We start from the raw sequence: 26,626 nt of genomic DNA, 5'->3' as shown, positions 1-26,626 counted from the left end.
CATCATCTCCTAGGGGGTGGTGGTGGTGGCAGCTGTCCCCATGTCCCCATCATCTTCTGCGGGTTGGTGGTGGCAGCTGTCCCCATGTCCCCATCGTCTCCTGGGGGTGGTGGCAGCTGTCCCCATCATCTCTTAGGGAGTGGTGGTGATGGCAGCTGTCCCCATGTCCCCATCGTCTCCTAGGGGGTGGTGGTGATGGCAGCTGTCCCCATGTCCCCATCATCTCCTAGGGGGTGGTGGTGATGGCAGCTGTCCCCATGTCCCCATCATCTTCTGTGGGTTGGTGGTGGCAGCTGTCCCCATGTCCCTATCATCTCCTAGGGGTTGGTGGTGGCAGCTGTCCCCATGTCCCCATCATCTATAGGGGGCGGTGGCAACTGTCCCCATGTCCCTGTCATCTCTTGGGGGTGGTGGTGGCAACTGTCCCCATGTCCCCATCACCTGTAGCTCCTCCAGGGCTGGCCAACGAGGTGACATTGAGGGTGACAAGGCCAGGCTCGCCCGTGGGTGCACGTCCTCCTCCAAGGGGGGACAAAGGCACAGCTGCCCCCTCCGTGGCTCATCCCCATCCACCGGAGGGTCACCCACATGTCTTGTCACACGGCGTCACACACACGTGGTCACACATGTGTACATACACAGACATGGGTGGTGCTGCACGGTGCCACACGCACTGTCATCCGTGGTCACAGCCAGTGTCTCACACACAATGTGACACGTAGAGTGCCACATTTGGTGTCATACACCCATGGTGTCACACACACCTACAGTGTCCCACACCACCATGGTGTAATACACAGCGTCACACACACACATACAGTGTCACACACCCACAGAGTCACACACACCCATGGTGTCACACACACACCACACACCCAGTGTCCCACACCCGGTGCCACACCCCCACAGTGTCCCACACCCGGTGTCAAGCACACCCAGTGCAAACACCTGGTGTCACACACACACTCCCAGTGTCACCCACCTGGTGCAAACACCTGGTGTCACATACACACATGGTGTCACACATCCAGTGTCACACACACTGTGTCACGCATACCCACGGTGTCACATACACCCAGAGTCACACATACAGTGTCACAGCCGGTGTCACATACACCCATGGTGTCACACAGCTGGTGTCACACACCCAGTCACATACACAGCGTCACACCCAGTGTCACACACACACACCCGGTGTCACCCACCTGGTGCAAACACCTGGTGTCACACGCACACATGGCGTCACGCACACTGTGTCACGCACACCCACGGTGCCACATACACCCAGAGTCACACACACAGTGTCACACCCGGTGTCACACACACACCCCCAGTGTCCCACACACCGTGTCCCACACCCAGAGTCACATACACCCATGGCGTCACACACACCCATGGCGTCACACACCCGGTGTCACCCACACACCCCCAGTGTCACCCACCCGGTGCAAACTCCTGGTGTCACACACACTGTCACACACACCCCCCCCGTGTCCCACACACGGCGTCAGACACAGTCACACACACACACGCGCCGTCACCCACCCGGGGTGTCCCCCACTCGCACCCGCCGCTGTCGCGGCCACGCCCACGTGGGCGGGGAGATGGGCGGGGCGTCCCCCCTCAGGCCCCGCCCCCCCGCCCCTGCGGCCCCGCCCCGGGGCGGCAGCGCCGCCTGTCACGCACGGACACGCGCGCGGGGACACGCGCACGGGCACGCGCTCCCCTCAGGCCGCCCCCCCCTAACCCTCCGCCATGGCCCCCCGCCGCTGAGGCCGCGCCGCCGCCTGGGCCGGGGCCGGGGCCGTCCCCGCCGCCGTCCATTCCGGGTCCGCCCACGGTTCCGGTTCCGGGTCCCGGTTCCGGATCCGGTTCCGGGTCCGGCGGCGGGTCGGGTCGGGTCGGGTCGGGTCGGGTCCGGTCCGGCGGCGGTGGGGCCCGGCGGGAGCCGGCGGCGGGGCTCGGCTCAAGATGGCGGACCTGGAGGCGGTGCTGGCGGACGTGAGTTACCTGATGGCCATGGAGAAGAGCCGCGCCGCGCCCGCCGCCCGCGCCAGCAAGAGGATCCTCCTGCCCGAGCCCAGGTGAGGCCCCGCCGCCGCGGACCCCTCCCCACGCCCGGTGGCGGCCCGGCCCCCGTTACCGCGGCCCCGGCTCCCCCGGCACGGCAGAGGCGTGTGCTCACACACATGTGTACACAGCCCGCGGACACACGCCCTCCCCGGTAGACTGTCACACCCAACCGTGCCCGTCGCCGGTGTGCAGCCAGACGCCATCCCGGTGCACCCGTGTCTCTGTGTGTGTGTGTGTGCGCACACGGGCAGGGTGCTGGGAGGGGGGGCTGCTTGCACACACACACACACACACGTGTGGTCGCACAAACACACACCTGTAGCCCCTTCCAGTCCCTCAAGGGGCTCCAGGAAAGCTGGGGAGGGACTCTGGATGAGGGAGGGGAGCTATAGGAGGAGGGGGAAGGGTTTGACACTGAAAGAGGGGAGATGGAGATGAGATGTGGGGAAGAACTTCTTTGCTGTGAGGGTGGTGAGACCCTGGCCCAGGTTGCCCAGAGAAGCTGTGGCTGCCCCATCCCTGGAGGGGTTCAAGGCCAGGTTGGAGGGGGCTTGGAGCAACCTGCTCTGGGTGGGAGGTGTCCCCCCCATCATGGAACTGGATGATCTTGAAGGTCTCTTCCCACCCAAACCCTTCCTGTGATTCTGTGTGGTCACACGTGCACACGCCGTGTGCGTCGCACACAGGGGCTCAGCTGGCACACCCTGCCATCCCTGTGCACGTGTGCACACACACACACACCCCCCACAAACGCCACGTTGTGGTGTTCCCCGCCGCGCACGCCGCCCCCACACCCGTGCCGCTCTCGTGCGCACACCCCCGCCTGCCCACACAACCCGCTCCACAACTTCCCTTTGCACACCCGGCGCGCACACACACACACACAGAGCACAGCGTGGCATGCAGCAGCACAGCACACCGTGCACCAGGGAGGATTTTCTGGGGGGTACCCCCCTTCCCAACTTCCCTTGGACCCCAGTGCATGGGGCACCCTGTGCTTGACCCTACCGGGGCCCAGCAACGTGTCACACTTGGGGGGACACACAAGATGGGAGGACACACGCGCCAACAGGGCTTGGGGACACTGGAGAAGAGGGGTATGGTGGGTGCGGGGCAGGCATGGGGGTGCACGGGGGGTGTCAGGGGCAGAGGTCTGCCCCAGCATGGGGCAGGCGGGGTGCTGAGCCCCTCCGGTGTCTCCCCAGCATCCGCAGCGTCATGCAGAAGTACCTGGAGGACCGGGGAGAGGTGACGTTCGACAAGATCTTCACGCAGAAGATCGGTGAGCTGGGGACACAGGGGCTGTGGGTGACACGGGGGGCACAAGGGAGGGCACGTGGATAGGCACCCACAAACACGGGGCAGGCATGGGTGGGCTGTAGGGCTGGATTGGTGACAGCGGTAGTGGCCGTGGCCATTCCCCTCTGCCCCTGGCATGGCCTGGAGGAACGAGGGGGCTGTGGGGCTGGGCTGGGCAGAAGTGCCCGGGGGCACAAGCGTGGCACAAGCCCCTGCGCCACGTCCCCCACCCCGTGTCCCCCCGCCCTGTCACTTCCCCCAGCGTCGGCGCTAACCGTCCGGGGCAGGAAGCGCCTCTCACTTCCTCCTGCCGGCTCTGGCGGTTTCCGGGCACGTCCGCCCCACGGCAGCCTGTTCCACAGTGCCCGCCTGTGCCCCTGCCCCATTACTGCCCCACTGCACTGACCTCCTCGCTACCCCACTGCACCCCTGCCCCATAGTGCCCTATAGCACTGCTCCTCCCCGTGCCAGCCCATGTTCTTGCCTTACTGCCAAACCCTGGCCAGACTCCAGCTTGGCACTTCCTCTTCCCCAAGCCTGGCATGGGGGTGGCTGTGGGGACAGGCAGGCCCAGGGGACATCCCTGTCCCCCTTAGCCTGGGCTATGGGGCACACGCTGCTGCTCTGGGAGGCAGACACCTCTCACGCCATGGCTCTGTCCCTGCCAGGGTACCTGCTCTTCCGGGACTTCGCCTTTAACCAGGCAGAGGAGGCCAAACCCCTGATGGAGTTTTATGAGGAGGTGAGATGGGGGGACCCATCTGGATGGACCCCCATGGTCACGAGGGGGGCTGAGGGTGGGATTTGGGTACCTACAGTACCCACAGACACGGTACCAAGAGCACGCAGAGGACCCAAGGGACACGGTGCCCAGGGGACCTGGAGGTGATAACCATCGGGTGCCCATGGGACGTGGTACCCAGAGGGGCTGGGGCTGTGGTTCTTGGTGTACCAGTTCCCAGGGGCTGCCCAGCCCCGTGTTGGCACAATCCTGGGGGCTTTGTGCCCTCGTGCCATGGGTGCTGTGCCCTTGCCAGATCAAGAAGTACGAGAAGCTGGACTCGGAGGAAGAACGAACCGCCCGGAGCCGCCACATCTTTGACCATTACATCATGAAGGAGCTGCTGGCCTGCTCCCATGTGAGTGCTGTGCTCTGCAGGCCTTGCCCCTCTGCCCCCTGTCCCTTCTGCCCAGGGTGACACGGTCCTGTCTTGCCTCACAGCCCTTCTCCAAGAGTGCCACGGAGCATGTCCAGAGCCGCCTGAGCAAGAAGCAGGTGCCCCCTGACCTCTTCCAGGTGGGCATCACCTGGGACAGAGAGGGGGTTCCTGCCACCTCTGGTACTCGGAGGGTTAATCCTTATGAGGGGCTGGTGAGAGGGTGGTGACAGAGGCCCCTGGAGATGGTGGGATGTCCCAGAAGGTATGGGGACCCCAAGGGATGGTGAGGGGGTCCTCAGCAGGTTGGGAGTGGGGGGGATTGCTGAGGGTCCCCATGGCGTGGCAGTCAGGAGGCTGGGGGCTGGAGGTAACAGGGGGGCCCAGCAGAGGGTGGTGATTGGGACCCCAGATGTAGAGGTGACTTGGGATGACAGTGGGGTCCACAGGGGTGGTGATGTTGGGGTCCCCAGAGACGCAGGTGCCCCTGGGTGGCAGAAGCATCCCCAAGGGCCTGGCAGTAACAGGGTGACAGTGCAGGGATATGTGAAATCCCAAGGGTGGGGGGGACGTAACGTAGTGATCAAACCTGAGGGGTGGGGGTGACCTGGGTGTCCCTGGGGACCCAGTACTGAGCCCCGTGTCCCCCCAGCCCTACATTGAGGAGATCTGCCAGAACCTGCGTGGGGGCATCTTCCAGAAATTCATCGAGAGGTGAGATGGGGGACAGTCCCATGCGAATCGGAGTGTCCCATCCCACTGGGGACCAGGGTCTCCCGGCCCAGAGGAGGGGCCAGGGGTCCCTCCTTAGATAGGAGCTCCAGGGGTGTTTGTCTCCAGACCAGGGACTCAGGGGGCTCTTCTCATCCCCAGGTCTGGCCCAGGGTCTCTCTGTTCCCAGACGGGGGTCCCGGGGGGTGCTGCCTGTCTCCAGACGAGTCCAAGGGGCCCTTCTGCCCTGAGATGGGTCTTGTTGGGGGGGTCTCTCCAGGGGCTCCACTCTTGCCCTCTCTGTGCTTCGTTGCAGTGACAAGTTCACGCGGTTCTGCCAGTGGAAGAACGTGGAGCTGAACATCCATGTGAGCAGGGACCCCTGCGCCTCGGGGGTACCCCGGGCACTTCCAGGGAGGGGGAATGTGGGCAAAGTGACAAGGCTGCTGCCCCAGGGCTCACGAGGGCTGGCACGGGCACCCTGGCACACCCCCAGGGGCTCTCCCACACCTGCCCACGCTCGCGGGGACACGTGGAGCATCCTCCGTGCTCCTCATCTGGGGGAAACTGAGGCAGGGTGTGGGTTCCCCCCCGCCCCCCGAACCACAGACACACGCACCTCTTGGTACAGGACAGGCTCACCCCCCACCTCCTTCTCCTCCCCTTCCAGCTCACCATGAACGACTTCAGTGTTCACCGAATCATCGGCCGCGGTGGTTTCGGGGAGGTCTACGGCTGCCGGAAAGCGGATACGGGCAAGATGTAACAGGGGGACGCTCCATCGTGGGGGGGCTGGAGGGATCCGTGTGCCGTTTTGGGGGTGCTGGGGCTGTGGTGGTGGTCCCGAGGGCAGCTGCAGTGGGTGTTGCCGTGGCGACAGATGTTTAGGGGGTTGCGGAAGGATTGCCATGGCTACAGGTCTCTGGGGGATACAGGGACGTCATGGCCGTGGGTGGTAGCTGGATACGGTGATGTGGCCGTGGGTGCTGGTGGTGGAGGGACGCCACGGCGTGGCTGCGGTTGGTGGGACCGTGGGCAGGGCAGGGACGTGGCGGTGACACCGGAGGGACGTGTCACCGAGGCAGCAGCAGGACCCTGTAAGGGACTCTTTGCCCCCAGGTACGCCATGAAGTGTTTGGACAAGAAACGCATCAAGATGAAGCAGGGTGAGACCCTGGCCCTCAACGAGCGCATCATGTTGTCCCTCGTCAGCACCGGGGTGAGGGGACACGGGCAGTGGGGCAGGGCTGGCACCCCAGTTACCAGCTGTAGCACGGGCGAGGGAGGGTGTTCCCGGGGCACCGTTGGCACTGTGTGACCCCATCTCTCCTGCCAGGACTGCCCGTTCATCGTGTGCATGTCGTACGCCTTCCACACACCCGACAAGCTCAGCTTCATCCTTGACCTCATGAACGGTGAGTCCCAAGGGAGCCCGTGGCTGTTCCCTGGCCCCAGGGCCACGGCTAGCCCAAGCCACAGGCTCAAAGCCCCCTGCCCACGCCATCCCTGGGGCGCGGAGGGCAGTGCCAGGGTGACAGCTGGTCCCTGTCACCGCAGGGGGAGACCTGCATTATCACCTGTCCCAGCACGGCGTCTTCTCGGAGACGGAGATGAGGTTCTACGCAGCTGAGATCATCCTGGGGCTGGAGCACATGCACAGCCGCTTCGTGGTGTACCGTGACCTCAAGGTGACTGTCCCCACGGACACACCGAGCACCCACACCCCCACGGGCACCCACCGACCCTTCAAGTCCCCATTGGCACCCCCAGGCCCTGTAGAAACTCTCCCCAGGACCCTGTGGGCACCCACAGATCCTGCAGGACCCCTCAGACCCCATGGGCACTCCCCAAGCCCAGAGGGCACCCCCAGATCCCCTGAGCACCCTGACCCTGCAGGAACACTCAGACCCTGTGGGCAGCCCCCCAGAGGGCACCCCCAGGTCCTCGGGGTACCCCCAACCCTGCAGGAACCCTCAGACCCTGTGGGCACCCCCAGATCCCCTGGGCACCTCAACCTTGCAGGAACACTCAGACCCCGTGGGCAGCCCCCCAGGGGGCACCCCCAGGTCCTCAGGGTACCCCCAACCCTGCAGGAACCCTCAGACCCTGTGGGCACCCCTCCAGAGGGCGCCCCCAGATCCCATGGGCACCCCTGACCCTGCAGGACCCTCAGACCCCCTGGGCAGCCCCCCAGATGGCACCCCCAGACACCACGGGCACCCTTGGGACCCCACAGGCATCCTGAGACCTCAGGGGGGCACCCACAGACTCCCCCGGCACTTCCCAGACCCACGGATACCCCCAAATCCCACAGATCACCCCAACCTGACCCATGTGGGCACCCCCAGCCTCGCTGCCCACCCAGTGCCCACGGGCAACCCTCGGGCTCAGGGGTGGCACGCTGTCTTGGCAGCCGGCAAACATCCTCCTGGACGAGTTTGGGCACGTCCGCATCTCAGACCTGGGCTTGGCTTGCGACTTCTCCAAAAAGAAGCCCCATGCCAGCGTGTGAGTGCGCCCGCGCCCCTGCCTGCCCCTGCCCGCCTGCCTGACATGGCTTCTGACCCCCCCTCCTCTGTGCCCCCCCCACCCCTCTTCCTCCCCACAGGGGCACGCACGGGTACATGGCTCCGGAGGTGCTGCAGAAAGGAGTGGCGTACGACAGCAGCGCCGACTGGTTCTCGCTGGGCTGCATGCTCTTCAAACTGCTCCGGGGGTGAGCCTGCGCACGTGGGGCACTTGGGCGGGGGGGGGTACAGAGGGGCACGGGGCCAGGGGGGGCACCACTGAGATTCCCTTCTCCCCTCCCGGCTGCAGGCACAGCCCCTTTCGGCAGCACAAGACGAAGGACAAGCACGAGATCGACCGTATGACCCTCACCATGGTGAGTTGGGGCACCCTGTTTTTTGCCCAGGGCAGGGCACAGGCACCCCTCTACTGCTGTGCCCCCCCTGCCCCCACCATGTGCTGGTGGGGGCTGGGGGGGATACACGGGGTGTTGGGGGGGGCAGGGTTCAGGGAAAGCTGGTCCTTGATGGGGAGCAGTGCCCGGAGTGTGTGTTCATGCCCATCTCTACGTGTGTGTGCACATGCGTGTGCAGAATGACATGTGGGTGTGTGGTCACGCACACGGGGGGGGCTTACATTACACGCGGTGTTTGCAGTGTCTGTGTGGTGTCCGTGCACACGCCTGTGTGGTGTTTACACATGTGAGCTGCTGTACATGCGTGTGCGCACACGCATCTGTGTGTATGTGCTTATATGTGACAGTGTGCACACACACGTTGCATGCGTGTAGTGTGCTCTGGTGCACGTGTAAGTGCCTGCACGTCTCTGTGTGTCTATGCACGCGTCTGTGTGGTGTTTACACATGTGAGTCGCCGTGCACATGTGTGCACACACATTCATGTGTATGTGCTCGCATGTGGCTAGGTGTGCACATGCACATTGCACGCATGTAGTGTCCTCTGGTGCGCGTGTAAGTGCCTGCACGTCTCTGTGTGTCTATGCACACATCTGTGTGGTATTTACACGTGTGAACCGCTGTGCACGTGTGTGCGCACATGCATCTGTGTATGTGCTTGTATGTGACGGTGTACACATGCACATTGCATGCGTGTAGTGTCCTCTGGTTCACGTCTAAGTGCCTGCACGTCTCTGTGTGTGTCTGTGCACGTGTGTGCGCGTCCCTGTCCCCGTGCACGCGTGTCCCTTGGTGCTCGTGTCCCCTCGGTGGCAGCCACCGTGCCCTTCTCCCCGCAGGCCGTGGAGCTGCCGGACTCCTTCTCCCCCGAGCTGCGCTCCCTGCTCGAGGGGCTGCTGCAGCGAGACGTCAACCGGCGGCTGGGCTGCATGGGGCGCGGGTGAGTCCCCGGCGGGCACCGGGGCCGAGTCCCGGTGGGCACGGCGGGCACCGGGGCTGGGGCAGGAGGCAGGGCAGGGACGGAGGGTGCGCTGATGCAGCAGCCCGGCCCCTGCAGCGCTCACTCCCCTCGCTCCCCAGGGCTCAGGAGGTGAAGGAGGAGCCCTTCTTCAAGGGCCTGGACTGGCAGATGGTTTTCCTGCAGAAGGTGAGGGGCACGATGCCCGGGAAGGGGTGGGAAAGGGGGGGGGGGGGGAGGGGTGCACGGGCGACCACCCCCTCTAAACCCCCTCTCCTGCCCGCAGTACCCGCCGCCCCTCATCCCGCCCCGCGGCGAGGTGAATGCGGCTGACGCCTTCGACATCGGCTCCTTCGATGAGGAGGACACGAAGGGCATCAAGGTATCGAGGGGGCAGAGGGGCTGAGCGTGGAGGGGGCCGGCGGGGGGGCGGGGGGGGGGGCGTTGAGGTGGCATTAGCCCCCCCCCTGACCCACCAATGCTTCCCCCCCAGCTACTGGAGAGTGACCAGGAGCTCTACCGCAACTTCCCGCTCACCATCTCCGAGCGGTGGCAGCAGGAGGTGACGGAGACCGTCTTCGAAGCCGTCAACGCCGACACCGACAAGCTGGAGGCTCGCAAGAAGGCCAAGAACAAGCAGTTGGGCCACGAGGAGGGTGAGTGGGAGCCGGGTGGTCCCGTCCCCCCACCCTGACACCCCTCCTCAACTCTGCCCGGCCCCCCCCCCCCCCCCACCCCTGGGCTGACCCTGCCTCTCCCCGCTGTGGTGGGCGCAGAGTACGCCATGGGCAAGGACTGCATCATGCACGGCTACATGGCCAAGCTGGGCAACCCCTTCCTGACGCAGTGGCAACGCCGCTACTTCTACCTCTTCCCCAACCGCCTGGAGTGGCGCGGGGAGGGCGAGTCGCCGGTAAGAACGGGCGAGGAGCCGGGGGTGGGGGACGGACGTGACACGGGGCGACGCGGGGTGAGCACGGTGCTCGGGGAGGGGACACAAGGTGAGCACGGCGCTCAGCGGGCGCACCCTGGTACCGGTGGCTATCGGGGTGGGCCAGGCATGGGGGGCGAGGGGTGTGCACAAGCAGATGTGGCACTAAAAGGGGTAGGGGGACACTTTTGGGGGGGTCTGGGGGGACACACGGAGGTGTGGGGGCGAGGGCCGGGCTGAGCCTGTCCCCCCAGCAGTCCCTGCTCACCATGGAGGAGATCGACTCGGTGGAGGAGACGCAGGTGAAGGAGCGCAAGTGCATCCTGCTCCGCATCCGCGGCGGCAAGCAGTTCGTGCTGCAGTGTGATGTGAGTGTGCCCCGGGTCACACCCCGGGGCTGGCCACCATCCCCCTGGGGTCACCGGCCACCCTTGCCAGGCGCTAGCCACCTCCTGCCCCTTGCTGACCATCTCCCCTGGGTGCCAGTCGCTCCTGTTGGGAGCGACGTTGCTGGGCTCTAGCCCCAAACCAAACTTTGCTGGGGTCTAGCCACCTCCTGCTAGCTGCTAGCCGTCCCCTCTGCTGGGTGGTAGCCACCTCCTGCCCCTCACTGGCCATCTCCCCTGGGTGCCAGTCGCTCCTGTTGGGAGCGACGTTGCTGGGCTCTAGCCCCAAACCAAACTTTGCTGGGGTCTAGCCACCTCCTGCTAGCTGCTAGCCATCCCCTCTGCTGGGTGGTAGCCACCTCCTGCCCCTCACTGGCCATCTCCCCTGGGTGCCAGTCGCTCCTGTTTGGAGCGACGTTGCTGGGCTCTAGCCCCAAACCAAACTTTGCTGGGGTCTAGCCACTTCCTGCTAGCTGCTAGCCATCCCCTCTGCTGGGTGGTAGCCACCTCCTGCCCCTCACTGGCCATCTCCCCTGGGTGCCAGTTGCTCCTGTTTGGAGCGACGTTGCTGGGCTCTAGCCCCAAACCAAACTTTGCTGGGGTCTAGCCACCTCCTGCTAGCTGCTAGCCATCCCCTCTGCTGGGTGGTAGCCACCTCCTGCCCCTCGCTGACCATCTCCCCTGGGTGCCAGTCGCTCCTGTTTGGAGCGACGTTGCTGGGCTCTAGCCCCAAACCAAACTTTGCTGGGGTCTAGCCACCTCCTGCTAGCTGCTAGCCGTCCCCTCTGCTGGGTGGTAGCCACCTCCTGCCCCTCACTGGCCATCTCCCCTGGGTGCCAGTCGCTCCTGTGTGGAGCGACGTTGCTGGGCTCTAGCCCCAAACCAAACTTTGCTGGGGTCTAGCCACCTCCTGCTAGCTGCTAGCCGTCCCCTCTGCTGGGTGGTAGCCAAACTAAACTTTGCTGGGGTCTAGCCAGCTCTGCTAGCTGCTAGCCGTCCCCTCTGCTGGGTGGTAGCCACCTCCTGCCCCTCACTGGCCATCTCCCCTGGGTGCCAGTCGCTCCTGTTTGGAGCGACGTTGCTGGGCTCTAGCCCCAAACCAAACTTTGCTGGGGTCTAGCCACCTCCTGCTAGCTGCTAGCCGTCCCCTCTGCTGGGTGGTAGCCACCTCCAGGCTGTCACTAGCCATCCCCTACCGGGCACTAACTCCCTCCTGCCAGCTTCTGGCCACTAGCCCTGTACATGTAGCCATCCTGGGGCACGACTACTCAAAAAGTTTGGGGCGACCCCAGAGTTTTGGGCACCTTGGAGGAGCCCCTGGGCCACCCCGTACCCCGCCATCCTGGTGTCGTGTGTTGTGTCGTGTGTGTCCCCCCCCCGGGGGGGGGGGTGGGGTGGGGGGGGGGAGCCCCATCCTGACCCCGTGCCCCTGCCCCACGCAGAGCGACCCCGAGCTGGTGCAGTGGCGGAAGGAGCTGCGGGACGCCCAGCGCCAGGCCCAGCAGCTGCTGCAGCGGGTGCCGCGGATGCAGAACAAGCCCCGCTCGCCTGTGGTGGAGCTCAGCAAAGTGCCGTTCATCCAACGCTCCGCCAACGGGCTCTGACACCCCCCCCCCCCCCCTTCACCCCCCCTCCCTCACCCCGGGGCCCCCACCCCCGCGCACCCCTCTTTCCTCTCCCTCCCCCCTACCCCAAAACTTCCCACCCCGCCTCTAATTTATTGGGTTGGGTTCCCGCGTGTCCCCGCTCCTTTTCGTTGTGTGTGTGTGTGTGTGTCGTCATCGTGTGTGTCCGTCCCGTCCCCCCCCCCCCCCCCGCCACCCGCCATTTCTCCCCGGGCCGGGAGGGTGCCCGGCGTCGCTGTCACCCACCGGTTGCGGAGCGGGCACGGCTGCGGAGTCGCCGTCCCATCCCACCTCTCGCCCGGTGTGTGTGTGTGTCTGTGTGTCCCACCCCCCTCTGCCACCCACAGCCCCCCCCCCACCCCCCCCAAAATCCTCTACGAACTCTCCGGCTAAGATGAAGGTAGCCCCCGTGGCCCCCCACCACCACCGTCCCTCTCTCCGTTGCCCACCCGCTTCGCCACCGCTGCGTGTGCCAAAAATGGGGCAAGTGAGTGCCCAGCTCTGGCCGGGCAGGGAACTGGCCAACTCATCTCACCCGTAGCCTTTGCCCACCACCCCCCCATTCCCCCCCCCCCGGGAGCCGGCGTGTCCCGGCTCAGCTGTGCCCGTCGTGTGGGTGCCAAGTCCTTGGGGGGTGTGTGTGTATGTGTGTGTGTGTGTGCGTGTGTGTGCCATGGGGGGGGGACCCCCTGTAAATACTGTGCCATGGGTCCCCTGCGCCCCCCCTGGATGTGCCTCTGCCCCCACCTGCCTCCTCCCCCCCCCACCACCCCCCCTCCAACCCGAGCCGTGGGGCAGCAGTGCCCAGCTGGGGGGGCAAGGGGCGGCCGAGGAGGAGGGAGGAGCAGGTGGGACCCACCCCCCCACCCCCCAAATTAGCCTCATGTGACGCTGGCCCCCATCCCCAGCTGGTGGGTGCAGGGGCAGGGTGTCCCCCCCCCCACCCCCTGCCCCCACCCCCCCCCCCCACCCCAATCCCGGTCCCTGGCAGCATCTGTAAATATTGGTCTCCGTGTGTCTGCTCCAGGGGTTGGGGGGGGGGGGGGGGGGAAGGGGGGGGCGCGGGGGGTGGCACCGGGCAGGGCCGGGGCCGTCGGTGAATGAGATTTTAATGAGCAGAGACGTGCGAATGCCAAAAAAAAAAAAAAAAAAAAAAAAAAAAAAAAAGAGTTTTTATAATAAAAATCTGGAAAAATAGCATCTGGCTCCACCTCGTTGCGGGGGGGGGGGGGGGGACGACGACGATGACAGAGGTGTCCCCGTCCCCCCTTAGGGACAGCGTGCCCCAGCCCCCTGTCCCCCTGCACAGGGGGGGGCTGCCGGCGTGCCCCCCGCCATGGGCACGCTTTGGGGTACGGGTGGGAGTTGTCCCCGTGTCCTGCAGGATGGGGGTCCTGGGGGGGGGTGGCAGCGGGGGGGTCGGGTCCCCATCGCTGCCCTGTCCCCATCGCTGCCCTGTCCCCGCGGGTGACCCCGGTTGTCCCCTTGCTGTGGGGCTGTGCCGGCAGCACCCCGCTTGTGGCAGGTCCGGGGTGAGGCGCATCGGGCCGGTGTTTCGGCATTCCTGCCCCCCGGCAGGGCCTGGGGCTGGGGAGCGGGGCCCCGGGGGGGGGGTGTCCCCGGAGCCTGATGAGGGGGTGACGGGGCAAAACAGGCACCCTGCCATAGGGCCGGTGGGGACAGCCCCACTGTGGGGACACGGGACCCCGCAGCACCCCACCTTGGATCCCCCCGAAGTGCTGGGGATGGGGACAGGGTGGGGATGGAGATGGGGGTGAGGATGGGGATGGGGATGAGGATGGGATGGGGATGGGGATGAGGCGGGGATGAGGATGGGATGGGGATTAGGATGAGGTTGGGATGAGGATGGGATGAGGATGAGGATGGGATGGGGATGAGGATGGGATGAGGATGAGGATGGGATGGGGATGAGAATGAGGATGGGGTGGGGATGAGGATGGGATGGGGATGAGGTTGGGATGAGGATGGGATGGGGATGAGAATGGGGATGGGGATGAGGATGGGATGGGGATGAGGATGGGATGGGGATGAGGTTGGGATGAGGATGGGATGGGGATGAGGATGGGATGGGGATGGGATGGGGATGAGGATGGGGATGAGGATGAGGTTGGGATGAGGATGGGATGGGGATGAGGATGGGGATGAGGATGAGGATGGGATGGGGATGAGGATGAGGTTGGGATGAGGATGGGATGGGGATGAGGATGGGGATGAGGATGAGGATGGGATGGGGATGAGGATGGGGATGAGGATGAGGTTGGGATGAGGATGGGATGGGGATGAGGATGGGGATGAGGATGAGGATGGGATGGGGATGAGGATGAGGTTGGGATGAGGATGGGATGGGGATGAGGATGGGGATGAGGATGAGGATGGGATGGGGATGAGGATGGGATGGGGATGAGGATGGGATGGGGATGAGAATGGGGATGGGGATGGGGATGAGAATGGGGATGGGGATGAGGATGGGATGGGGATGAGGATGGGATGGGGATGAGAGCAAGCCCGGGTGCCCGGTGGTCCCGGGTACCCACTGCGGGGCGGGGATCCATGGCATGCAAGGAGAAGGGAGTGCTGGTGCCCACAGGGACACCCAGCAGGAGACAGCGGGAAGGGGCAGCCCCCGGTACCGGGGCAGGTGAGGGAGAACGGGTCCCCGGCGGGGGGCAGACCCGGTACCCCACCGTGCCTGGTGCCGGTCCCTGGATCCGGTGCCCCACCGTGCCCAGTGCCAGTGCCCGTTGCCGGTTCCCTATGTCAGTGCCCCGCCGTGCCCGGTGCCGGTTCCGGGTGCCGGTGCCTCCCTCCACCGTGCCCGGTGCGTGTTCCGGTTGCCGGTACCCCCTCCACAGTGCCCGGTGCCGGTTCCGGGTGCCGGTGCCCCGCCGTGCCTGTTCCGGGTGCCGGTGCCCCCCTCCACCGTACCCGGTGCCGGTGCCCGGGTTCCGGTGCCCCCCCCTCCACCGTGCCGGTTCCGGGTGCCGGTGCTCCCCTCCGCCGTTCCCAGTGCCGGTTCCGGGTGCCGGTGCCCCGCCGTGCCCGGATGCCGGTACTCCCCTCCGCCGTGCCCGTTACCGGTTCCGGGTGCCGGTGCCCCCCTCCGCCGTGCCCGGTGCCGGCCCCGCCCCGCGCCGCCGCGCTGCTGCTGCTGCGCCGCCGCCGCCGCCGCCGCCGCCGCCCCCGCGCGCAGCCATTGCGGGGCAGGCCCGGCGCTGCGGCCCGTCCGCCCCGCTTCCCGGTGCGGCCCCGGGGAAGGGGGGGGGGACATGGTGGCGGGATGGCCCGTCCCGCCGATACCTTCCCGCTCCACCGGCTCGTCTGGCACAACCGGCACCAGGCGCTGGACAGCGCCCTGCGCTCCGGAACGGTGGGCGCCGCCGCCACCGGCACCGGCACCGGCACCGGCGCTGACACCCACCGCCGGGCAGCGGGGGAGAAGGGGAGGATTAGGGGGGGGGGGGGGGGGGGGGAACGGAGGGGACCCGGGCACTGGAGCTGGGGGGGGAACGGGATTGGGATGGGAGGGCAGCGGGGGCACCGGGAGAAGGCGGGGGGGGGGTGTCTGAGAGGGGGAAACGGGGGAGCAGGGGAGGGGTATTTAGGGGAGGCTGGGGGTACGGGGGGCTGGGAGCACTGGGGGGGGACGAGCACGGGGAGGATTGGGGAGACTGGGAGCACTTGGGAGATTAGAGGCACGAGGGGACTGGGAGCACTGGGGGGGAACTGGGGGCACGGGGAGGGTTGGGGAGACTGGGAGCACTGGGGAGGACTGGGGAGATTAGAGGCACGAGGGGACTGGGAGCACTGGGGGGGAACTGGGGGCACGGGGAGGGTTGGGGAGACTGGGAGCACTGGGGAGGACTGGGGAGATTAGAGGCACGAGGGGACTGGGAGCACTGGGGGGGAACTGGGGGCACAGGGAGGATTGGGGAGACTGGGAGCACTGGGGAGGACTGGGGAGATTAGAGGCACGAGGGAACTGGGAGCACTGGGGGGGAACTGGGGGCACGGGGAGGGTTGGGGAGACTGGGAGCACTGGGGAGGACTGGGGAGATTAGAGGCACGAGGGGACTGGGAGCACTGGGGGGGAACTGGGGGCACAGGGAGGATTGGGGAGACTGGGAGCACTAGGGGACTGGGAGCGCTGGGGGTATTAGGGGAGGCTGGGGGTACAGGGAACTGGGACACTGGGGGGGAACTGGAGGCACGGGGAGGATTGGGGAGACTGGGAGGACTGGGGAGATTAGAGGCACTAGGGGACGGGGAGCACTGGGAGGACTGGGGATACTGGGAGCACGAGGGAACTGGGAGGACTGGGGAGATTAGACACACTAGAGGATGAGGAGCACTAGGGGACTGGGGATACAGGGAGCACTAGGGGACTGGGAGCACTGGGGATACTGGCGGCACTGGGAACTGGTGGACTGGGGGCACTGGGAGCACTGGAGGTGACTGGGGGGACTGAGATAGTAGGGGACCGTAGCACCAGGGGACTGGAAGCAACTGGGAGCACTGGGACTGGGGTACTGCGAGCACTGGGATAGGAGCACCGAAGGTACAGGGAGACTGGGGACACTGGGAGAAGAGGAGACTGGGTGACTGGGAGGACTGGGGGCACTGGGACAGGGTACGGAGGTAAAAGGGGACTGGGAGCACTAGGGGTATAATGGTGCAGGGGGCACTGGGACGCTGTGACTGGGGGACAGGGGGACTTGGGGGCTGGAGGGGTGAGGGGACTGGGGACAGGGACCACCAGGGGACATGGGCCAGTGGGGGACAGGGGCCACTGGGCCTTGGCAGTGGGGGGGTGGCAGCTGGGGGGGGGGGGGGCACTGGGCATGGCCACCCTGGGGGGCCAGGAACTGGCACAGGGGGATCAGGGACTGGAGCAAGAGGGGGAGAGAGACCAGGGGGTGGGGGACACCCCTAGGATGGTGGCGGTGACCTTCCCTGTCGTCCTCCCCCCCCCGCCCCAGCACGACGTGGAGCTGATGGACCCCCGTGGCCGGACCCCGCTGGAGCTGGCCGTGTCCCTGGGCCACCTGGAGTCGGTGCGGGTGCTGCTGCGGCACAACGCCAACGTGGGCCGGGAGAACGCCAACGGCTGGACGGGTAGGTGGGCACCAGGGATGGTGGCAGCAACACGGGGCGCCTGGCAGTGCCCGGGTGACGGTGTCATGTTGTGTGTGTGTGTGTGTGTGTGTCCCCCATGCCGGTATCCCAGTGCTACAGGAGGCGGTGAGCACGGGGGACCCCGAGATGGTGCAACTGGTGCTCCAGTACCGTGACTACCAGCGGGCGACGCGGCGGCTCGCCGGCATCCCCGAGCTGCTCAGCAAACTGCGCCGGGTACGACCCCCATCCCAGGCGGGCACCCCACAAGTTGGGGGGCAGAAGGGAGCCCCTGGACACCCCCCCCCCCCCCAAGTTTCCCCAGGACCCCCATGTCCTCCACAACCCCGCTCCTTCCCCTTGGACCTTTCCCTGGGCCACCACCCAAGACCTCCCTCTACCAGGACCCCCCCCAGATCCCTCCCACCCAGGACCCCCAGGAGGGATTCCTGCCCCCAAGACACCCCATTTTGATCCCAACAGGGACCCCCCAACTCCTCCAGCGCCCCCCCCCCCCCATTGTGCCCCCCGGCTGCTCCGTGACACCCCCCCCCCCTTGTCTCTTCCAGGCATCCGACTTCTACGTGGAGATGAAGTGGGAGTTCACCAGTTGGGGTGAGCGGGGCCGGGGGCGGGTATGGAGGGGTGGGTGTGTCCCCCCCCCAACTTGCTGGTGGCACGTCACTGATGGGACACGTGTCCCCGCAGTGCCACTGGTCTCCAAGGTGTGCCCCAGCGACGTCTACCGCGTCTGGAAGCGGGGGGAGAGCCTGCGGGTTGACACCACGCTGCTGGGCTTCGAGCACATGACGTGGCAGCGCGGCCGCCGCAGCTACATCTTCAAGGGAGAAGGTCAGCTCTGGCTCCCCAGGGACCCCCTGAGACCCCAGGGACCCCCAATGACCCACTGGTGACCTTGGAGATCCCCCTAGACACCGGGTACTATAAGTTCTCGCCCATAAGGACCTCAAATCTCCTATAGGGACCTCCTGGGGACCTCTTCCAGCAGTGTTGGGGACAGCCGCAGACCCCCACATACACTAGGGACCCCCAGGGACCCACCGGTGACATTGGGGATCCCCCTAGACCCTGGGCACTATAAGGTCTCCCCCATAAGGACCTCAAATCCCCTATAGGGACACCCTGGGGACCCCTTCCAGCAATGTTGGGGACAGCTTCAGACCCCCCCACACACTAAGGACCTCAGTCCCCTGTAGGAACCCCCAGTTCCCCACCAGGACCCCTTGGGGACCCTTTCCAGCAGTGCTGGGGACCACCTCAGCCCCCCCCACACACACACACCAGGGACCTCAGTCCCCTACAGGGACCCCCAAGGTCCCCAGATACCCCTGAGATGCAGTGACCCCCCAGGCTTGAGGGTATGGGGGTGCCGTGAGGTTCCCCAGCCCTGGGGCAGATGTGGGTGCCGGGGTGGCCGTGGCAGGCGCTGACCCGTTGTCCCCCCCCACCTTGTGCAGAGGAGGGGGCGGTGGTGATGGAGGTGGACCACGACAAGCAGGTGGTCTACACGGAGACGCTGGCCCTGGCCCTGCACGAGCCCGACCTGCTGCTGGCGGCCATGCAGCCCTCGGAGGAGCACGTGGCCGGGCGGCTGACGTCCCCCATCGTCTCCACGCACCTCGACACCAGGAACATCGCCTTCGAGCGGTGGGCTGTCACCATGGGAGGGTGCTAGGGGGGACGACAGGGGGTGGCACGTGGTGGCCCGTGGCATGGTGGGTGGGGACAACCCCTAGCGGGAAGAGGTCGTGCAAGGGCTCGCACGGGGGAAGGAAATGCTTGTGCAAGAGGGCGAGTGGCGTGTCACCGGGGCGGGGAGGTGACACTTTTCCCCTCCCCAGGAACAAGTCAGGGATCTGGGGCTGGCGCTCAGAGAAGATGGAGGTGGTCAGCGGCTACGAGGCCAAGGTGGGCACGGGGAAAGGGGAGGGGGGGACAAAAGGGACACACACACACACACACACCCCGGTGGCTGGTGGGACTGATCCTGACCCCCCCCCCGGCAGGTGTACAGCGCCAGCAACGTGGAGCTGGTGACCAAGACGAGGACGGAGCACCTCTCCGACCAGGACAAGTCACGCAGCAAAGGTGACAGCCCCGTCGGCCAATCAGGGAGCCCGCCCGCAGCAGGGACACGCCCCCCCCCTCCTGGTGCAAGGCCCGCCCCCTAGTGCAAGGTCCACCCCCTTCCCGGGTGGGAGACGTGTCAGGCCTTGGGTGACACACTGGGTGCTGGGTGTCACCCTGTCAGGTGGGGGGGCAGCTTGTGGGGTGTCACCCGTCAGGTGGGGACAGCGTGTGGTGTGTCACCCATCAGGCGTGGGACACCGTGGGTGCTGGGTGTGGGGTATCAGGTGTGGGACACTGTGGGTGCGGGGTGTCACCCACCACTGTGGGTGCTGGGTGTGACCCATCAGGTATGGGACAACATGTGGGGTGTGACCCATCAGATGTGGGACACCGCTCAGGGGTGTCACCCATCAGATGTGGGACACGGTGGATGCTGGCTGTGACCCATCAGGCGTGGGAGGCCCGTGGCAGGTTGTGACCTATCAGGTTTGGGACACCGTGGGTGCTGGGTGTCACCCGTCAGGTGAGGGACAACATGTGGGGTGTCACCCACCAGGCATGGGACACCATGGGTGCTGGCTGTGACCCATCAGGTGTGGGACACCATGGGTGCTGGGTGTGACGTGTGTCAGGCGTGGGACATGTGGCTGCAGGGTGTCACCCGTCAGGCGTGGGACCCCGTGCGGGGTGTGACGGGTGACATCCCGGGCAGACACAGGGGTGCGGTGCCCCCTGCCCACCCTGCACCCCCCTCTCTTTCCCCTACCAGGCTCCAAGACCCCCTTCCACTCCTTCCTGGGCATCGCCCAGCAGCACGGCACCCACAATGGGGTGAGTGGCCGGGGTGGGGGGGATGTGTCCCCCCCCCCGGGGGAGGGAGGTCTGTGGGGTCCCCGGGGACAGGGCTGAGCGGTGCCGGTGTCACCGCACGGCAGGCGCCCGTGCTGCAGGCTGCCAGCCCCACCAACCCCACCGCCATCACCCCCGAGGAGTACTTCGACCCCCACTTCGACCTGGAGACCCGTAACATCGGGCGCCCCATCGAGATGTCCAGCAAGGTGCAGAGGTGAGGCCACCAACCCCGTGGTGACACGGTCCCGGGGGACGCGGCACCGGCACGGCAGGGGACCGATGGAGGGCGGTGACAGGGCACTAGGGTGGCAGGACACCTGGGGAGGGTGACACGGTCCCCTGGGACGTGGCACCGGGGTGTGAGGACCCATGGGGGTGGTGACCTGGTCACTGGGATGTGACACCGGGGTGGAAGGGGACCTGTGGGGGGGGTGGTGACACAGTCCTGGGGATGTGGCACTGGGTGTCAGGACCCCCGGGGGTGATGAGAGGGTCCCAGAGGATGTGGCACTGGATGTCAGGACCCACAGGGGTGGTGACGGGGTCCAAGGGGACGTGGCACTGGGTGTCGGGCCCATGGGGGTTGTGACAGCGTCCAGGGGACATGAGACGGCGTGTTGGGACCCACAGGGGTGGTGATGGGGTCCCAGGAGGTGTGGCACTGGGTGTCAGGACCCTCAGGGGTGGTGACCGTGTCTCAGGGAACATGGTTCTAGGTGTCAGGACAAATGAGGGGTGGTGATGGGGTCTCAGGGGACATGACACTGGATGTTGGGACCAACGGGGATGGTGACAGGGTCCCAGGGGACGCGGCACTGGGTGTTGGGACCCTCGGAGGTGGTGATGGTGTCCTAGGGGATGTGGCACTGGGTGTCAGGGGACGTGGCACTGGGTGTCAAGGCCAATGCAGGTTGGTGACAGGGTCCCAGGGGACGTGGCACTGGATGTTGGGACCACCAGGGATGGTGATGGGGTCCCAGGGGACGTGGCGCTGGGTGTCAAGACCAATGAGGGGTGGTGCCAGGTTCCCAGGGGAGGTGGCGCTGGGTGTCGGGGTGCCCGGGGGACGTGGCGCTGGCGGGATGCCCGTGCCCACGCCGGTGCCCGGGCAGGTTCAAGGCGACGCTGTGGCTGTGCGAGCAGCACCCGCTGTCGCTGGCGGAGCAGGTGACGCCCATCATCGACCTCATGGCCATCTCCAACGCCCACTTCGCCAAGCTGCGGGACTTCATCACCCTCAAGCTGCCCCCCGGCTTCCCCGTCAAGATCGGTGAGGTGGGGGGGGCGGGAAGGGGAGGGGGGGGGTGGGCGTGGTAGGGTGTGGTGGGGGGGGCGTGGCCTATCGCGGGGTGGGGCCACTGACCCTTGTTGTCCCCTCGTGTCCCCCTCCCACCCCAGAGATCCCCCTCTTCCACGTGCTCAACGCCCGCATCACCTTCAGCAACCTCTGTGGGTGCGACCAGCCGCTGGGCTCCGTGCGGGTGTGCGCCCCCACTCAGCCCCCCGGCACCCACCCCCCCGGCACCCAGCCCCCCAACCCCAGAGGTGAGGCTGGGGGGTTGCTGTGGGATGGGGGGGGGTGACTTGGAGATGGGGGTCTCCGGGAATATAGGGGTCATCCCGGCTCTTTGTGGGTGCTGGGTAGTGGGGAGGGGGGGGGGTCCCTGGGCTGGGGGTGCTGGGTACCACCAGGCTGTCCATGGGCATGGGGTGGTGGGTGCTGTGGGGTGCCAGGGCTGGGGGGGTGTCAGGGCCCGTGGGACCTCTGGGGACACAGGGTGGCGTGACCATGGGCTGGGGGCGTAGGGTGCTGTGGGGTGCTCAGGGGTACAGGGCACCCATGGGTGGGGGGTGCTGTGGGATGCTGTGGGGTGCCGTGGGATGCCATGGGGTGCTGTGGGACACCACTGGGTGCTGTGGGAGGCCATGGGGTTCCATGGGATGCTGTAGGATGCCACAGGGTGCCGTGGGGTGCTCTGGCATGCTGTGGGGTGCCACGGGATGCTGCAGGGTGCCCTGGGGTGCCGTGGGTGTGGGGTCCCGTGGGGTGCTGTGTGGTTCTGTGGGGTCCTGTGGGGTGCTACGGGGTGCCGTGGGATGCTGTGGCTTTCTGTGGGGTGCTGTGGGGCACCATGGGGTGCTGTGGGGTGCCATGGGGTGCCGTGGGTACAGGGTGCTGTGGGATGCCATGCGGTTTGATGGGATGCCATGGGGTGCAGCATTGTTCTGTGGGGTGCTGTGGGGTGCCACGGGGTGCTGTGGGCTGCCGTGGGATGCTGTGGGGTGCCATGGGGCACCATGGGTACAGGGTGCTGTGGGATGCCATGCGGTTCAATGGGATGCCATGGGGTGCTGCATGGTTCTGTGGGGTGCCATGGGGTGCTGTGTGGTTCTGTGGGGTGCCGTGGGGTGCCACGGGGTGATGTGGGGTGCCATGGGGTGTTGCATGGTTCTGCGGGGTGCCATGGGGTGCCATGGGTACAGGGCGCTGTGGGATGCCATGCGGTTCGATGGGATGCCGTGGGGTGCTGCATGGTTGTGTGGGGTGCTGTGGAGTGCCGCGGGGTGCCGTGGGATGCCGTGGGGTGCCACAAGGTGCTGTGGCATACCATGGGATGCTGCGGGGTGCCACAGGGTGCTGTAGGGTGCCATGTGAGGCTGTGGGGTGCCATGGGGTGCCACAGGGTGCCATGGGTACAGGGCGCTGTGGGATGCCATGTAGTTCAATGGGATGCTGTGGGGTGCTACGGGGTGCCGTGGGGTGCTGTGGGGTGCCGTGGGATGCCGTGGGGTGCCACAAGGTGCTGTGGCATGCCATGGGAGGCTGTGGGGTGCCACGGGGTGCCATGGGTACAGGGCGCTGTGGGATGCCATGTGGTTCGATGGGATGCCATGGGGTGCTGCATGGCTCTGTGGGGTGCCACAGGGTGCTTTGGGGTGCTGTGGGGTGCCATGGGATGCCGCGGGGTGCCACAGGGTGCTGTGGGGTGCCATGTGAGGCTGTGGGGTGCCACGGGGTGCCACGGGTACAGGGTGCTGTGGGATGCCATGCGGTTCGATGGGATGCCGTGGGGTGCCGCATGGTTGTGTATGGTGCCACGGGGTGCTGTGGGATGCTCTGGGGTGCTGTGGAGTGCCACGGGGTGCTGTGGGGTGCCATGGGGTGTTGCGTGGTTCTGTGGGGTGCCATGGGGTGCCATGTGAGGCTGTGGGGTGCCACGGGGTGCCGTGGGATGCTCTGGGGTGCTGTGGGGTGCCACAGGGTGCTGTGGGGTGCCATGGGGTGTTGCGTGGTTCTGCGAGGTGCCATGGGGTGCCATGGGAGGCTGCGGGGTGCCATGGGGTGCCACGGGGTGCCATGGGTACAGGGCGCTGTGGGATGCCACGGGGTTCGATGGGATGTCGTGGGGTGCCGCATGGCTCTGTGGGGTGCCATGGGGTGCTGTGGGGTGCCATGGGATGCCACGGGGTGTCACAGGGTGCTCTGGGGTTCCATGTGAGGCTGTGGGGTGCCGTGGGGTGCCATGGGAGGCTGCGGGGTGCCACGGGGTGCCATGGGTACAGGGCGCTGTGGGATGCCATGCGGTTCGATGGGATACCGTGGGGTGCCGCGTGGTTGTGTGGGGTGCCGCGGGGCGCTGACGGCAATGGGGGGCTGGTGGGGGGGGGGCTGTCGGGCAGGCTGGCCCTTCCCGTGCGAGGTGGAGGCGGGGGTGTTCGAGGTGCCGGCGGGGTACACGGTGCTGGGCGCGGGGCGCAGCGAGCCCCTGCGGGACGAGGACGACGACCTGCTGCAGTTCGCCATCCAGCAGAGCCTGCTGGACGCCGGCACCGAGACCGACCAGGTGGGACCCCGACACCTCCCCCTCCCCATCCCCTCCCCCCCCACACACACCTTCTTGGACCAGGCCACGCCCTCCCGCCTTGGCCACGCCCCTTTGGGCGCAGGGCACGCCCCTCAACCCCGCCCACCCCCGCAGGTGACCATCTGGGAGGCCCTGACCAATACCCGCCCGGGAACGGAACCCCCCCCCTACGACGAGGACCTCCAGCTGGAGCGGTGAGGCTCCGCCCACCGGGGGGCGTGGCCTGAGAATGCCCCGCCCAGGGCGGGGTCCGAGAATACCCCGCCCATCCTACCTGGGGGTGGGGTCTGAGCATGCCCCGCCCACCCTGCCCAGGCAGGGCCATGGTGGGAGGGGCGGGGCATTAAAGGTGTTTGGGTGTGGCCTGGAGGGGTGGGGCCGTGTGGGGTGTGGCCTATAAGGGAGGGGCCCTGGGGGTGTGGCCTGGAGGGGGGAGATGGGGTGTGGCCTCTAAGGGAGGGGCTGTGGGGCTGTGACCTATATGGGAGGGGCTGTGGGGGCACAGCCTATAAGGAAGGGGGGCTGGGGGTGTGGCCTATAAGGGAGGGGCTGTGGGGCGTGGCCTGGAGGGGAGGGGCCCTATGGGGAGGAGCTTCTCTCTCTCCAAATGGTATGGCCAGAATGGGCGGGGCTAATGGGGGGTGTGGGTGTGGCCAGCAGATGGGTGGGGTGGGGTGTGGCTCCCCCCCCGGGCTGGGCGTGGCCTCCGCGAAGGGGGTGTGGCCTCCGCGAAGGGGGCGTGGCCACAGCTGCTGTCTCCCGCAGGGCCCTGCAGGAGAGCATGCTGCTGCAGGCTGGCCCCAGCGCCGCCCCCCCGGCGGCCGGCAGCCCCCCCGGTGCGGGTGGAGGGACCCCTCCGGTCCCCCCCAGCTACGGCAGCTTCGCGGAGCAGCTGCGGCTGGCCATGGCGCTCTCGGAGCGGGAGCAGGAGGAGCGGGAGCGGCGACGGCGGGAGGAGGATGAGGAGCTGCAGCGCATCCTGCGCCTCTCCCTCACCGACAAGTAGCGCCGGGGACGGGGGGACAGGGACATCCCCACGCGGGGACAGGGACACCCCACCGGCGTCACCGCCAGGCACGGCCTCGCACAAGGACAGCCCGCTGCGGGTACCGTCCCGCGCCGGGACACCCCAACTCGGGCACAGCCCCCCCTGGGGACCAGCTGGTGCCGGGGTGGCACCCCCGTGCCAGGGACCCCCCTGATGTGGGGACAGCCCCCGCACGGGGGGAAATTGATCCAGGGATCCTCCTACCCCCGGGAACCCCGATCCAGGGATCCCCTCTCTCCAGGCTCCAACTTCAGCCCAGGGACCCTGATCTGGGGACCCCCACCCCAGGGACACTCCTATCCCCAGGACCCCCACCGTAGGGGTCCCCCCTCCTCTTCGGTGTTGTGCATTGACCCCACGGGGGGAGAAGGACGGAGCCGGGGGTGCCCATGGGACGTGGCTGAGCTCTGTTTAAAGGCACCCCCACCTTTGGGGGCTGCAGGGCCAGGCGGGGACCCCCAGGCCTCATCTGTCAGTGGCAGTGGGGGGGCCGGGGGGCCGCGGAGGTATGTACATATACATATACATATACATATATATATATATACATGGATGTCTGCAGCCTGTGCCTGGGTCCCGTCTGGGGCGGGAGGGGGTGCCCCCCTCATGGTGTGGGGGTTCCTGGGCACAGGGCCGAGGCAGGGGGTCGGGGTGGGCTGGCACCCACAGGGGCACAGCCAAGGGACCCGGGACCAGTGCCAGGGTGAGGGGTTCCAGGGAGGGGGGGTCCCACATGCTGGCACCCTTATGAGGTTCCCATCCGTGGGGGCCTGGGGGAGGTCAAGGTCCTGGGGACCCTTGGGGGGTTCCCATCTCTGGGGACCTGGGGACTCCCAGATGCGGGGGGAAGGGGTTCCCGTCTGTGGGGACCTGGGGCGTCTCAGATGCTGGAGGGGCTGTTTCTATCTGGGGGGACCTGGGGCATCTCAGGAGGTGGGGATGTGGGGGGTTCCCATCTGGGGACCTCAGGGGGTCCTGGGTGTTGGGGATCCTTGGGAGGTTTCTATCTCTGGGACCTGGTGGGGTTCCCGTCTGTGAGGCCTGGGGGGGTCCCAGGTGCTCGGAGGGTGTCCTGTCTGTGGGGATCTGGGGGGGGTGCGAAGTGCTGGGGACCCTCGGGGGGTTCCCATCTGTGGGGACCTGGGGTGTCACAGGTGCTGGGGGGGGGGACGACCTTAGGGGGTCCAGGGACAACATGGATGTGTGTCCCATCTGTGGGGACCTGGGGGGGGGTCCGAAGTGCTGGGGACCCTTGGGGAGGTTCCCGGCCTGTGGGGACCCGGGATGTCACATGTGCTGGGGACACAAACACACACACCCTGGGGGGGTCCAGGGACAACATGGATGGGGGTCCCGGGGAAGCACCGGGGAAGGCTGCCGGGGGTCCCGCTCCGGGGGCGGTCAGTCTGGGGGTTTCCTGTCCGGTGGTGCCGTGGCACGGCGACGGGGGGGGGGGGAGGGGGGGGGGTGGGGGGGGGGGGTCCTGTCCCGTCGCGGGCCGTGCCGTGCCGTGCCCGGGGGCCGTGCCCGTGCCCGTTCCCGTTCCCGTCCGGGCGGGGCAGCGGCGGCGGCG

At 66.9% G+C, this 26,626-nt stretch overlaps 2 protein-coding genes across 2 annotated transcripts; both read left to right on the top strand.

Annotated features, from left to right (window-relative positions):
* Nucleotides 1-1,971: 1,971 nt before the first annotated feature.
* On the top strand, nucleotides 1,972-12,042 carry GRK2 (G protein-coupled receptor kinase 2). Its single transcript, XM_074148961.1, has 21 exons — nucleotides 1,972-2,084; nucleotides 3,279-3,355; nucleotides 4,041-4,114; nucleotides 4,410-4,511; nucleotides 4,595-4,669; nucleotides 5,182-5,243; nucleotides 5,557-5,608; nucleotides 5,911-6,002; nucleotides 6,360-6,459; nucleotides 6,577-6,655; nucleotides 6,798-6,928; nucleotides 7,654-7,748; nucleotides 7,849-7,956; nucleotides 8,058-8,124; nucleotides 9,003-9,103; nucleotides 9,244-9,310; nucleotides 9,408-9,503; nucleotides 9,615-9,777; nucleotides 9,898-10,034; nucleotides 10,307-10,420; nucleotides 11,881-12,042. The coding sequence occupies exons 1-21, from the start codon at nucleotides 1,972-1,974 to the stop codon at nucleotides 12,040-12,042; spliced, it is 2,067 nt and encodes a 688-aa protein (XP_074005062.1).
* A 3,319-nt stretch (nucleotides 12,043-15,361) lies between these two features.
* ANKRD13D (ankyrin repeat domain 13D) lies at nucleotides 15,362-25,011 on the top strand. Its single transcript, XM_074149001.1, has 15 exons — nucleotides 15,362-15,451; nucleotides 17,061-17,196; nucleotides 17,309-17,433; nucleotides 17,766-17,811; nucleotides 17,905-18,048; nucleotides 18,675-18,864; nucleotides 19,059-19,125; nucleotides 19,224-19,305; nucleotides 20,057-20,118; nucleotides 20,223-20,353; nucleotides 21,252-21,409; nucleotides 21,538-21,684; nucleotides 23,821-23,984; nucleotides 24,120-24,199; nucleotides 24,771-25,011. The coding sequence occupies exons 1-15, from the start codon at nucleotides 15,362-15,364 to the stop codon at nucleotides 25,009-25,011; spliced, it is 1,863 nt and encodes a 620-aa protein (XP_074005102.1).
* Nucleotides 25,012-26,626: the final 1,615 nt, after the last annotated feature.

This window comes from Numenius arquata, chromosome 6 (assembly GCF_964106895.1).
Source record: "Numenius arquata chromosome 6, bNumArq3.hap1.1, whole genome shotgun sequence".
Lineage (NCBI taxonomy): Eukaryota > Metazoa > Chordata > Aves > Charadriiformes > Scolopacidae > Numenius > Numenius arquata.
The sequence above is the reverse complement of the archived record's forward strand: the minus strand, read 5'-3'. Positions and strand labels throughout refer to the sequence as shown.

Bases quoted from the DNA above. Each gene is read 5' to 3' on its own strand.
- GRK2 (XM_074148961.1), top strand. From the start codon at position 1,972: ATGGCGGACCTGGAGGCGGTGCTGGCGGACGTGAGTTACCTGATGGCC. The intron at 6,003-6,359 runs GTAACAGGGGGA...CTTTGCCCCCAG, and splicing joins AAAGCGGATACGGGCAAGAT to GTACGCCATGAAGTGTTTGG. The intron at 9,311-9,407 runs GTGAGGGGCACG...TCCTGCCCGCAG, and splicing joins AGATGGTTTTCCTGCAGAAG to TACCCGCCGCCCCTCATCCC.
- ANKRD13D (XM_074149001.1), top strand. From the start codon at position 15,362: ATGGCCCGTCCCGCCGATACCTTCCCGCTCCACCGGCTCGTCTGGCAC. The intron at 15,452-17,060 runs GTGGGCGCCGCC...CCCCCGCCCCAG, and splicing joins GCGCCCTGCGCTCCGGAACG to CACGACGTGGAGCTGATGGA. The intron at 17,812-17,904 runs GTGAGCGGGGCC...GTGTCCCCGCAG, and splicing joins GTGGGAGTTCACCAGTTGGG to TGCCACTGGTCTCCAAGGTG.